At 49.5% G+C, this 13,371-nt stretch overlaps 1 protein-coding gene across 2 annotated transcripts in view; it reads right to left on the bottom strand.

The window, feature by feature from the left end:
* The window catches only part of FASN (fatty acid synthase), a 59,488-nt gene that overhangs the window by 13,935 nt on the left and 32,182 nt on the right, over nt 1-13,371 (bottom strand). For both annotated transcript variants that reach the window (XM_021000947.2, XM_021000946.2), the window contains exons 17-27: nt 10,323-10,514; nt 9,783-9,863; nt 9,327-9,506; nt 8,115-8,294; nt 7,697-7,900; nt 5,977-6,287; nt 4,264-4,653; nt 1,726-1,890; nt 1,444-1,562; nt 1,188-1,342; nt 658-861 (exon numbers count right to left, since the gene is read on the bottom strand). In XM_021000947.2, the coding sequence (XP_020856606.1) occupies nt 658-861; nt 1,188-1,342; nt 1,444-1,562; nt 1,726-1,890; nt 4,264-4,653; nt 5,977-6,287; nt 7,697-7,900; nt 8,115-8,294; nt 9,327-9,506; nt 9,783-9,863; nt 10,323-10,514 (2,181 nt within the window). The remainder of the gene's footprint in view (nt 1-657; nt 862-1,187; nt 1,343-1,443; nt 1,563-1,725; nt 1,891-4,263; nt 4,654-5,976; nt 6,288-7,696; nt 7,901-8,114; nt 8,295-9,326; nt 9,507-9,782; nt 9,864-10,322; nt 10,515-13,371) is intronic.

Below are 13,371 nucleotides of genomic sequence, written 5' to 3' on the forward strand. Positions count from 1 at the left end.
TATACTGTCTCTTGGGTTTTAAAAACTCTACCAGTTTCTATTCCAGAAAGGGAAGAGGGATTGGTCACTTTTGCAAGTTAAAAAAAAAATCACTGATTTCTTTTCACCAAATCCTTGGCTGTTAGGGAGCAGGAATATGAGTTCTGGGGACAGATGAAGAGGTGCAATAATGCTATTTAGCCTCTCTGTGTTAGGAAATACTTAGGGAGGTTTCGAACCTCTCAACCCAAAACTCAGGATGCCATTCTCATCTCTTTGGAGGAATTACCTTCCCTTTTACTTCTCTTTCAGGATGGTTCTGTCCTACCAGCGAGTGACAACTGGAGACAAGAAAAGATTCTTCCCTATATAACTACAAGGAATACAGGCTCTAGAAGCAGTCCTCTTGGTTTGTTTTGGGGGGAGGGCCATGGAGAAGTGTTGCCACCACTACTCTCTAGCCTCCCCTCCCTACAGAGTTCCTGCACCCGCGCTAGCCAAATGCTTTAGCTGCTGCTATGCCCTGACAGTCGCCCCACCTTCCTACATTGCATAGCAGGTTGCTTTGCTGGGCTCATGACCATGTATCCTTCTTGGCTGGTCAGCCCTAGTCACATTTGTCAAAATGACTCCCTGGGGGCCCAAGCCAAGCCCCTTGGATTTGCTGGGTCTGTGCACCTGGGATGGCATCAGGGGACAGTTTGCCAGTGGCCAGCATGATGTCCCGGAAGTTGAGTGAGGCATAGTAGATCTTGCAGAGTTGTGAGCTAGGGCCAGTAGGCTGGGCGTAGTGCAGTGGGGAACACACCCAGCGGATGGAAGAAAGGTCCCCTCGGGTCAAGACATTGACAAAGGCATGCTCTGTCTGCATCGTGGCTTTGCCTGGTGGGGGTAAGAGGAACACAAGGAGTCCAACTGTGAGGGGCTGGCTGAGTGACAAGAGGTGGTTATTTTTCAGAGAGATAAATGTGGCTACATGATAACCCTGGAGTAGAGGGGTGGAGTGTGACCCCACATCTCTTTCATATTTCATGATCTATCTCATCTCTCTCCCTTCTTAGCAACCAAACTGGAGATGGAATTGGGCCAAGTTGCTCCTCAGTGCCCAGGAAGGTGAGCCTTAGGAAGTGTGTGTGTGTGTGTGTGTGTGTGTATAATATCTTAGAGATAGATATAGGGAGAGGAGAAGGGAGGGGGAATGATGTCACCTTCTTTCAGTGGGAAGTGGCGGAAGGCCCCCCATTTTCCATCGCGGTACACATTCATCACCAAGTCCCCTTGTAATAGCTGCTGCATCTCTTTGGTGGATGGGCTGATTTGGGGGGTGGTAGAGGAGGAACTGAGGTTGGATACCAAGACACACCTGAAAGAGTTAAAAGAGTAGAGTCAGGGTGGGCTGCCTGGGGTGGGAGGGAAGGGAGACAGAGAAGATGCCTCAGCCAGTGCCCTGGCATTTTTCCATACCGGATTCTCTGCCCGCCTGGTTCTTTTCGGAGGCAGTTCACCATCCCCACAACACCAGAGGTGGCACAGCCAGCCGCCATCAGCCACACTGGTTGGTTGGAAGACTCCGCCAGAATGGTCTGTAAGAGAAGTCCAGGGAAGGAAAATAAATTTTCCTCAAGTGGGAAAGGACCTATTTGAACACAGGGACCAAACACAGTACGTAGCAATCTGGTTTCCCCACCAATCTTATGCTCATCCGAGCCCACCTTAAGGAGCTAGGGACCCAAATGAGCCACTCACTTTTAAAGAGTCCACCCATTTGTAGTGAGTATCCTCCACTTGCAAGAAGATGGGGCTCTGGGAAGGGGCTTGCCGGCGGCACAGGAAAATAGCAGAGCCATAGAAGGACTTTTTCAGCCCCACCAGCTGCAAGGAAGCCTTCTGGAACACATTCTCCCACTCTGCCTGCCAGGAGAGATGAGAAACAGGTAGGGACAGGCCAGGGGAAACTGACAGTCCCTTAAACACTGCCTCTTCTCCCTTAACCTTTACAGGACATGATGCTGATGGGGATGTCACCACTTCTCTAGCTTACCTAATTCTTCACAGTTCCTTCACAGATGCTTAGAATCAATCAATCAACATTTATTAAGAAACTACCATGTGTATCGTCACCATCCTAAGCACTGGAAGAGGCAAAAGACAGTCCCTGCCCTCAAGGAGCTCATAAAAGGGTTTTGAACCTTTAAATGAGGGTGGGGTGCGGGGTGCAGCAAGGCCCCTGTCCCTTGTCCTCTGCTTCTTCATTTCAGCGTTAACTCCCTAAGTTTTCCTTCCTCTGTCCTCAAGTCACACATTCTGATGCTGTTCTCCCAGTAGTGAAAGCCTCTCTGGCTCTCTGGTTCTTCAGTGTGACATCACCTTGTGCTGTAACAAGGCTGACTAGGTCGGCTTTTTTCTCCTTCATTCTTCCCACCATGTCCTCAAATCCCACTGCCACACCAGGCCTTTGATCTGTTATTCCTGGACCAACTCCCTGCTTAAAAGAAATAAATAATAATAATAATAATAGTAAATTCCTGCTTCTTTTTAACTCTGGGCTCCCAATGGTTCCTGGCAGTGGCCTGTCCCCTTGAAAGCCTTGCTCCCTGTGGCTTGTTAACTGCCTGAGTTCCCCTGGTCCAGGGGTCTCCAGGCCCATGGTGGGTGAGAAGGGCTTCAGAGAAAACGGCAAATGCCCTAGCAATTCCATCACGGCCCAGGATGACATTAGCGGGTGAGTGTATGTGTGGGCATCTCAGACCACACCAGAGGTCCATACAAGCTTAGCTATATACCCGGGCAGGGGTACTTCCCTGACCAATGCAGAGGGACTTGGAAACCATCAACTGCTGCATTCTCTGGATTCATTAAGGATCTTAAAGCCTTTTGGCCCATAAATAAGTTGCTGCTATTGCAACTTGGGGAAGCTCTCTTCATTTTCCTTGCTTCCAGGTGGGTGCCGTCTATTCTTACTTACTTACACACACACACACACACACACACACACACACACACACACTTCCATAGTACTATACACTGCCTTTGTTCTCCTGTTTTCCCTCCATTAGGAATAATGCAGAAGAAAGCTGCACCCCCCTGCCCTAATTGATCCTCCTTAGCCTTGAGACTGCCTCTTCCTCTACACTAGAGTTTGCAGGGAGGATATCATTCTCTTTGGTTCACGCCACTGACGGGGCGATCACTACAATATCAGACCCCATCAGGTCAGAGACCCTGCTATAACGCAATGGTCCCCACAGAGGGACGCAACCTCCTGGTCTGAGGCATGCGAGAGCTCTCCTTTCCTGGCCAGGGTCGGGTTCTCTTCCCTCTGTTTGACATCGCTGAGAACAGACATCCCCCTCCCCATAACTGGGGCCAGACAGGTGGGGATACAGCTTTCATAACAAAAGCTAGAAAAAGAACAAAGTTCCCCAAACAAAAAAATGACTGGCCCAGTGACTGATCACTTAGTGTAGTCCCTAGGGCTCTGGCTAGCTCCCATTTATCTGTGAGCCCTGTCGGCAGCTGAAGATGGTTTCTCTCTTATTTGGAGGGGGCAAGAGGAGGGAACTCTCAGTTTGCATTTCCTAGGGGGGAAAAGGGCACAGCAGTGCCAAATCTCTGGACACTCTGCCCTTGACCCTCACGGTGTACCCATCCTGCTTTGGGGTAGCTCAGTTTCCCCAGGGTGGAGGTTTGGGGTGGGATGGGGTGTCATGCAGTCTGGAGATGAGTTTGTGATTACAGGATTCTTCTGAGACCATTTCACTCATTCTTCAATGAAATTAGATAAGATCTTTGCAAATCTTAAAGTAACTTAAGATATTAGCTGTCATCATCATCAATCCTTCTCTTTCATTCTCTGTCCAATGTCCCTTTGAAGTGAGAGCTGAATTTTTTTTCCTTCACCTACACCTCATTCCTCACCCTCATTACCTCTCCCCTGGACTACCATCAGAACCTGACACCTTTCCCTTCCTGCCTCCAGTCTTTCCCCTTCTGCAGTCTGTTACACACGCTCCCATGACAGACTCATCTTCCTGCTGCACAACTTTGATCAGATGTCCCCTACCCCGCACTGATAAAAAAAGGCCCTGTGTTCTGCAGGGGTTGTCATTGAGAGTGCTATAAAGATCCCTGAAAGGAAGGTCAGACAAACAAAAAGAAAATCAGTTTAGGGAGAAACAATGTAATCCCATGGCCTAGAAAGAGATAGTAGTAATTGATGGTCTTTGGTTGGGAAGGTCAGGACGGAGCATTACAGAATCACAAAACACTACCAGTAACCCTCACCTGGCTCAGAAGGCTCTGTCTCCGATGCTGGTTGGAGGAGGTAAGAAAGGCAACTATCTCCCCCAGGGTCTCGCCTCTGAGGACAGTATGCAGCAGCAGAAATCCCCCGTTGTTGATGACGGCTCCCATGTGGCTCAGGGCAGTGGCAGGATCCCTCAGGGCAGTGATGGTGCAGTTACACACCAGGAGGTCAGTGCTGTGCAGACTGTCGGGGGCAGGCTCATCTGGGTCCCACTGGGCCAGGGAGATGCCCTGCTGTTGTAACTGAGCTTGCTGGTCTTCCAGGGATGTAGACTGCCGGTCAGTGGCAACATAGTCCACCTGGAGCATGGGCTGGCTGTTGAGGAGGCCAGGGATGCGGGAGTACAGGTGGCCATCTCCAGCCAGGACCTTTGAAATCCAGAGAAGAGAAGAGGGGTGAATGTCAGGCACAGGGAAGGGAAAGGCAAGGAACTTTCTCAGCCTCTCTTTCTGCCCCTGGACTGGACACTGCCTGGACAATGTTGGCAACTGTCACTCTGTCTCTATGCTTCACTTCCCAGCCCACACCCCTACCCTACACAAGATTCTTCTGAAAGCTATCTCACTATCTCCTCCAGGAAGTTTTCACTGATTTGCACTTATCAAATGCTCAGCCAGCCAAGTATTTACTGAGTATCTGCTGTGTACCTAGGATTGTGCTAGACTGGTATGGGTTTTACCGAAGGGGCACAGTACACAGTCACTGACCACAAGAAACTTAGTGTCTACCCACTTAGCTCCTGAGTAGCCCCTGATGGAACAAAGCCAACAGCCCAGGTAGCCCAAACCATGCTGACTGTCTTTGCCACGTGTCACACAAGGTCTGATTTTCGTTTTTACCACAGATCATCTTCCTATTTATAGGCCGTCTACGTCAATGTTGGCATTCCCTCGGAGACTTGAGGGTGGAAAAAGCCACTGCCTTAGAGAACAGAGGACCCAGGTTCTGTATTATCTTGGCTAAGTCCCTTCTTCTTCTTCTTCTTTAAGGCAATTGGGGTTAAGTGACTTGCCGAGGGTCACACAGCTAGTGAATGCAAGTGTTTGGTCTGAAGCTGGATTTGAACTCAGGTGTTCCTAACTTCGGGGCCGGTGCTCTATCCACTGTACCACCTAGCTGCCCCATAAGTCCCTTCTTCTCTAAGGGCCTTAGTTTCCTCCCCTGTAAGACAGAGGTGTTGAATGAAATGATCTCCCTTTCTAAAGATAAGATTCCTTCTAGCTCTGACATTCTTTGACTCCTGGAACCCATAAATGGCTGAACAGCAAAGAGACAGGGCCCGGGGGAAAGAGAAATAAGTAGGAATTCAAAGTGGGCCATAAGTAATTGACAGAGAAGATGGATAAGAGTGTACCCTCTGTAAAGCATATCAATGGAGACCTTAATGCCCATGTGACTGAAAAATCATACTTTAAGTAGTAAATTGGTTTAAATGCACACGGTTACTAAGTCCATTTAGTTGGTTATATTGCTGTCTGAGGTTCAGTTTTCAAGGAAACACTGGGGGGAAGGTCTGAATAAGCCTGAAGCTTACTGACTTTCCCCTATGGAGGGAAAGACACAGAGAGTAAATCCATCAAGGCCACGGGCCCTCCCCGGGCTTCCCTTCCCCTTCTGCCACCCATCTTTGGCGTTCTCCCACCAGCTGCCTGCCACAGACCCCCCATCCCCTGCTGGGGTACCATACTTGCCTCTACCACCCTCATCTTGTGACTGGAGCTGTTTTCCAGGGCCGTGTCCACACAGGCCTTCAGCTCCAGGGAGTCCAGAAGCCCTGCCAGCAGGTGGTCCTCCTGCAAGTGCTGCCACTCCTGAGCTACCACCTGCCCCAGCTCCACAGACAAGTTTCCATTGAGCTGCAGCTGCGAGGCAGCAGCCAGGAGATAGGACAGCCCCTTCTGTGGGGAGTCCTTGGAGGGAGAAGCCTGTGCTCCGGTGAGGCCTGGCACGGAGAGCTTCACCCCATGCTGAGCCACCTTGGTCTGCAGTTTCTGGATCAGGCCTGCAGGAGTTGGGATAAGTAAGGCAAGGCTGGGGCTTCCAGGTTGGGGGTATGGGGACCAAGCCCTGATCCTTAGGTGATCACCAAGGCCTGGGGCTCGGTTGTCTTTCACTCCAGGACAGCTGCCAGTTTGACTTGCTGTGCTAACTGGGCTAAGTTTCCGCCTTCTCAGGCTTCAGTTTCCCCATTTACAAATGAGGCAAGTGGATGACTATACCGTGCTTGTTGAGAAGCAAATGAAGTCACCCCGAGAGTAATGCTCAGAGGTCCTGGGAAGACATGGGGAAAAGCAGGGATCTGGGGCTGTTCAGCACCACTCTCCCTCTCCCCCCACCTCACACTGCTTCTCAAAGAGGAGCAGAAGAAACCTGCTTCTATCACCTCTTCTTATTCTAGAAAATGAGCATGAATGTCAATGGGTCTGACCTGGGCTCCAGGCCACCCACTGTCACGGCTCCGGCAGAGACATCACCACAAGGGTGTCCTTTCTCTCGGCCCCAGCTCTTCTCTGAAAAACCCAGGATGCCACCTGCGAATTACCTAAACCTTTCTGCATCCAATTTAACCTCAACAGATGCAGATGACCTGAACTATAACTGTCAGGAGGTCCTTCCGCCTGTTCATTTCAAAACTCCTGAAGTCTTAGAAAGACCACATAGCAAACCTGTGCATGGCACCAAGCTGGGAAGGAAGCACTAACAATATGGGATGGGCTCCAGAGCAAGAAACGTCTTGATGGGCTGGCTGGATGGCCTATGAGATGAATCTTTGTGTTTTTTTGGTGAGGCAATCAGGGTTAAGTGATTCGCCCAGGGTTACACAGCCAGTAAGTGTCAAGTGTCTGAGGCTGGATTTGAACTCAGGTCCTCCTGACTCCAAGGCTGGAGCTCTACCCACTGCACCACCCAGCTACCCCCTATGAGATGAATCTTAAGTCCTGTGCTTGGGTCCAGAACACCAGTCACAGAAGTACAGGAATGGGGAAGCCCCAGCTTAATGGCAGTGCATGTAACAAAGAATGGAGCACTTATGTGGCTTGTCCCCAAAGCGACTCAGCATCAGGAAGAGGCGGAAAGTTCAAAACCAGGGAGGTAACTGTTATGGGCACCATGCTTCAAGAGAGATGTGGACAAACCAAAGCATGTCTGGGAGGGTGATCAGGGTCCTGTAAACCAAGTCCTCCAAAAAATGACCGAGAAAATTAGGAATGTTTAGTTTAGATCTCTCAGGCTTTAAAGGGAGGCCCTGCATTCTTGTGTTCTGACATACAGTGACTTCATCTTCTCTTTCCTACCTCTGAGTTTATTTTTCTGCATCTATCTCTGTTTCTTCCTTTCTGACCCCGCCGGCTTCCTGTCCGCCCAGCTCCCTTAGTGTCCGCACTGGAAGACCCCCCCTGGTCTCCTCACCTTTACATTGCTGCAGCTCTCCCTGAAGCTCGGTGTTGCTGGCCAGGCAATTGCTCTCCAGATGAGGCACAAAACAGAACTTTTCCAAGATGGGTGCGTGCTGCTCCTGCTGCTTCCGAGGGGCCACAGAGGCATGCAGCCGTGAGATCAGGACGCCGCCGGCTACTGTGTAACTTAAGCAGGAGTCCACCCAGACATCTGCCACTATAGGGGGTTGGGACAATGAGGTTTGCTGGGGGGGGGGTGGCATTAGCACAGCCCTGGTATCTAGCCCCAGGGCTCACAGAGCCTTAGTTGCCAAGCTTCCAGTCTAGGGCCCTCCCACCACCACATGTGCACCTGCTCACCCCACCGTAACCCCCAACCATGCATAAAGAGTCTTAACCCCACAAAACGGAACAAGGAGGCCAGGGGCTACCTTGTGTCTCCTCCTGGTGCTGATACACTTTCTGCTGGTGGGTGGCAGGGTCGATGTGGATGGAGGTGATACGGGTTGGGAGGCGGAGGCTGCGCTGAGATTCCCCCACAATGCAGATCTGCAGCATAGTGTCCAGGAAGGTCACCCAATTGTTCTTCCACAGCAGCTTTCCCAGGTTCCCTGTGGCAGTGAGAAGGGCTCATTAGCATAGCCTTAGTGCGAGAGGTTCCAGACCCTGACATCACACAGGCCACTGGGATGCTCCCAGAAGCCCATCACATTCCCAGCTCAGTCCTACTTCCCCCTAGCACTCAGCAGCACCTTGGTACCTAAAACAGCTGTTCCAACAAGATGCCTTCAATATGGTCCCCCTCTTTGATTTAGTGGGCCTGTTTTTTTTTTTACTCCCCATGAGGAGAGTTCCCAAACTATAGAACTCTCTATTAACATTGTTAATAGAGAAAGGGGCCAGTTTGGGACAAAATATTTGTTTTGGATGTCATATAAAATATGAAGCCCACCCTGTCTCACCTATCAATAATTATTAAGCACCTACTATGTGCCAGGACCTGGGCTAAGCAGTGGGCATATAAAAAGAGGCAAAAGGCAGTCCCTGCCCTGCAGGAGCTTACAAAGTTGCAATGGAGGACACAGTACTTAACCACCCTTGGGCACCCCCTCAATCCAAAATGATTGTCCTAATAAGAGACTCTGGACAACTAGCTGGTGCAGCGCATAGAAGGCTGGGCCTGGAGTCAGGAAGACCCATGTTCCTGAGTTAAAATCTAGCCTCAGACATTTCCTAGCTGTGTGACCCTGGGCAAGTCACTTAACCCTGCTTGCCTCAGTTTCCTCATCTATAAAATGAGTTGGAGAAGGAAATGGCAACCCATTCCAGTATCTTCACCAAAAAACCCCCAAATGGAGTCACGATGTGTTGGACACGACCGAAAAATGACTGACCAACAACATTAAGAGCCAGAGTACTGGGGGCACTCGGTTTGGGGGGGGGGGTGGATGAGAAAAGGACACATAAAAAGTAGAGCCTTGCCTTGTCAAGGATTTGTGGTAAAGGAGGCAGCCAGCCCCACAAACCCCTGGCTCCACCTGCTTAGCACGGTTGACTCCAAAAGCCTGGGCCCCTCCCATCCCTCCACTGATCTGCTGCTCTGGCCCTTCGGGAGCCTTCCTGGAGCAAGCCACCAGACGCACCTTCGAGGTTGGTTTCTAATATGCCTTGGAAGTTGGGACCATAGTCGTAACCACGAAGCCGCAGCTCTTTGTACACATCAGCCTTGGACAGGCTGAACTTGGCAGTAGAGGCTGCTGGACTCTGTCCTGGCTGATAATTGAAGATGCTGGCGTCTGGCTCTTCCCAATGGTATACTTTCCCTGCAAGGAAGCAGAAGTGGGGTTGAGGAGGAGGAGGGAGGTAACAGATGTCCAGTGTCAGAGCTGGGCCTAGTGGGCGGTGAACACTGGCATGGCATGGATTAGAAAGCTGCACGACTGGAGGATGGTGGAGAAAGCCTCACAGACGGGAGGCCAAGAGGCCACAGCGGGGAAAGCCAAGAGGCCTGGACAGGCTTCTATGCCAAGGAAGAAGAGCATTCAGAAATACGGAGTCACTTGACCAGGGTATGCACTCTCTGAGAATCCCTCACTTACCACTCACAATCAGGGTCCCGTTATCAGACACTTCAAATGTCCGAGAGGCCAACATGAGTCGTACTTCCAGAGACACAGTACCTGCAAGAGAGACAGAGCAGAGCACTTAAGTGATGATTGGTACAGGAGGCACAGATGATTCCTTCTTTCCTTACCAACACCTTGGATTTCCTTTGGGACTTCCAGTCCCAAATCATTAATTAGATTACCAGGTAGACAGTGTTTTTGGGTTTGGTTTTTTTTAGGCAATTGGGGTTAAGTGACTTGCCCAGGGTCACACAGCTAGTAAGTGTCAAGTGTTTAGTCTGAGGCCGGATTTGAACTCAGGTCCTCCTGACTTCAGGGCCAGCACTCTATCCACTGCGCCACCTAGCTGCCCCAACAGTGTTTTTCAGACAGACAAGATTCAGGATTTAAATCTGATCTCCCTCCCCACTAGAATCCAGGGGTGCTGGCATTTGGGAATGGGGGTGATGACCTCCTTAGACCTTGGGACCTTAGAACAAGTTGACCAGGATTGTACCGATTTCTTCCTCTCACCTTTTTTCGGCAGGATGGTAGCCTGATGCAAGGTGACATCTTCAAATACCACAGGCATCTGTTCCATGGCCACGTCCTGGGAGCGTGCCAGCGTTTTCCAGACCAGGCACAAGTAGCCGGTGGCTGGGAAGATGACTCTTCCATCAATGCAGTGATCCACCAGGTAATGGTCTGGGGATTCAGTGCTTGGATCTGTCGTGTAAAGAGGACAACCAGTCAGGCCTTGGGAACCACTCCCAGGAAGGACAAGGCAGCTCTGCAGAGTATCTCACATCCCTCCCCTCCATCAATGGGGGAGAGAGAGTGGAGGACAGTCAGACGTAGGTTCTTCAGCTGAAGGGGAACCTGAGGGATTGGCATGGAGGAGGGTGAAGTGGTGACTGAATCCCTTGGCCCCTGGGGACTGGCCCTCTCCTCCTGTGAGGAGAAAGGCTCACTCTACAAGAACAATTCCCACTGCAATCTGTGACAAGTGGTCACTCGGCCCCTGCTGGAAGCCCCCAAAGACGGTGAAACCACTTCTCAAGGACAGACCGAATTCTTAGCCAGTTTTTCCTAATCTCATTGCGACTTTGACCCACTTGCTCCTGGCTCTGCCCTCCAGGACCAGACAGACCAGATCCTCTCCCCAAGGCAGCCCTTCAGACACCTGAAGATGGCTACCGTGATCCTCCAGGCTTAACACCCCCGAGCACCTTCACGTGATCCTCTTCTGATGCAGACAGCGGGTCCTTCACCACCCTGGCTGTCCTTCCCCAGACACCAGCTTATTAATGTCCCTTACAAATTATGGAGGCCCCAAGTGAAAACAATTCTCTAAATGAGGTATGATGAAGGTAGAGGAGGCAGAGAACAATGTACAGTGGATAACGTGTTGGATCTAGAGGCAGGAAGCCCCGAGTTCAAATCCAGCCTCAGACACGTAGTAGCTATGCAAGTCACTTAGCCTCTGCCTGCCTCAGTTTCCTTAACTGTAAAATGGGGAGAATAATGGCGAGGCTGTTGTGAGGAAAACACGAGACTATATTTGTATAGTGCTTAGCCCACTGCCTGGCACATAGTAGGCACTTAGTATATTTCCTTGTTGCCTTTCTATGCATTTCTAATAAGTCCTAGATTGAATTTTTGGCTATCACATCTCAATTTGCTTATGTTGGAAGCTAGGCGGCAATCTATGAGCTATACGATCCTGGGCTTAACTCTATTCCTCATCTGTAAAATGAGCTGGAGAAGGGAGATGGCAAACCACTCCAGTACCTTTGCCAAGAAAACCCCAAATGGGGTCACCAAGAATCAGGCATGACTGAAACAACAACAACAACAAAAACGCCTTGTCGTCCACTAAGCCCCTAAGATCTTTTTCAGAACTGATGTCTAACAACAAAGCCTTCTCCATCTTGTCATATGCAAACTTAACAAACGAAACCTAAATCCTTCACCCAAATCATTGATAAAGTGCTAAACAGGATAGGGCTAAACCCCGGTCCCTGGAATACTCCACTGGAATCCTCCTGGCACACTGACGCCGAACTATTAACAACCTTTCTTTTTGGGTTTTTTTTTTTGGGTGAGGCAATTGGGGTTAAGTGACTTACCCAGAGTCACACAGCTAGTGAGTGTTATGTATCTGAGGCCAGACCTGAACCCAGGTCTTCCTGACTCCAGGGCCAGCGCTCTACCTACTGCACCACCCAGCTGCCCCCATTAACAACTTTTGAGTCTGGCTACTCAACCAGTGTGGAATCCATAGGTCTGCCTAGGCTTTCATATATATACTTACGTCTGAATCCATCTAATCATATTATCATCTAGTGCCCCTCTTGCCATATTCTCTACAATAGCATCAAAAGCTTTGCTAAAACCTAGGTAAACAGTCTTTATAGCATTCTCCTCATCTATCAGTTTAATAACCCTATCAAAAAGAGGGAATGAGGTTAGTCTGGTGTGACTGGTTCTCACGAAGCTAGGCTGGCTCTGCATAATGACCCCTTTCCTTTTTAGATGTTCACCAATTGTCTTACAAGGAGCCATTTTAGAATCTTCCTCAGAATTGAAGTCTAGCTCATTAGCCTACAGCTGGCAGGCTCTGTTCTCTTTTTTTTTTTGGACAATCAGGATATTGCCTTTCACGTGTCTTCTGGTATCTCTCCTGTTTCCTAGGACCTCAGTAATTGCATCTACCAAGAACCAGGCATGTCGTTCACCAGGGCCAGGTGACTTTAAATGCCCCAAGGACAGCCAGGTCCTCTCTCACTGACCCCTTACTTTTCTTGGGTATCAATCCCTGTGACCATTTTTGTTCTGTTCTTCTCCGTATAAACAGGATTTATCTTGGCAGAGAAAACAGAATATGAAAATTGAGCAGTTTTTGCTTTCTCTTTATTGCCCCATCCACCCCAAGTAAAGATGAGCACCTATCTTCTATGTTTCTTTTAAAAATGTAAGTTGGACTGGACAGCTAGGTGGTGCAGTGGATAGGACACTGGCCCTGGATTTAGGAGGACCTGAGTTCAAATCTGGCCTCAGACACATAATACTTACTAGCTGTGTGACCCTGGGCAAGTCACTTAACCCCACTGCCTAGCTAAAAAATAAAATCAATAACTAAATAACTTTAGTGTCTTCAGAAAAATAAAAACAAAAACAAAAAAACCAACCCTCTTCCCTTCCTCTTGAACTTGAACTGTTCCCATCTGTGTCTCAACAATCTTAATTTTTTAGAATTTCCCATTCCTCTGGGTCTGACTTCCCCAGAAGAATTTTAGGCCATAGGATAACAGTAACAACAACAGTTTTTTATGTTGTCGTTTTTTGTTTTTAGGCAATTGGGGTTAAGTGACTTGCCCAGGGTCACACAGCTAGTAAGTGTCAAGTGTTTGTTCTGAGGCTGAATTTGAACTCAGGTCCTCCTGATTTCAAGGCTGGTGCTCTATCCACTGCACCACCTAGCTGCCCCAACAATGACAATTTTAAGGCTTGCAAAGTACTTTGCAACTATTCTCCCACCGGATCCTCACCACAGCCCTGAGAGGCAGGTGATATTATCATC

This window comes from Phascolarctos cinereus, unplaced genomic scaffold, assembly GCF_003287225.1.
Source record: "Phascolarctos cinereus isolate Bilbo 61053 unplaced genomic scaffold, phaCin_HiC Scaffold_5;HRSCAF=322, whole genome shotgun sequence".
Lineage (NCBI taxonomy): Eukaryota > Metazoa > Chordata > Mammalia > Diprotodontia > Phascolarctidae > Phascolarctos > Phascolarctos cinereus.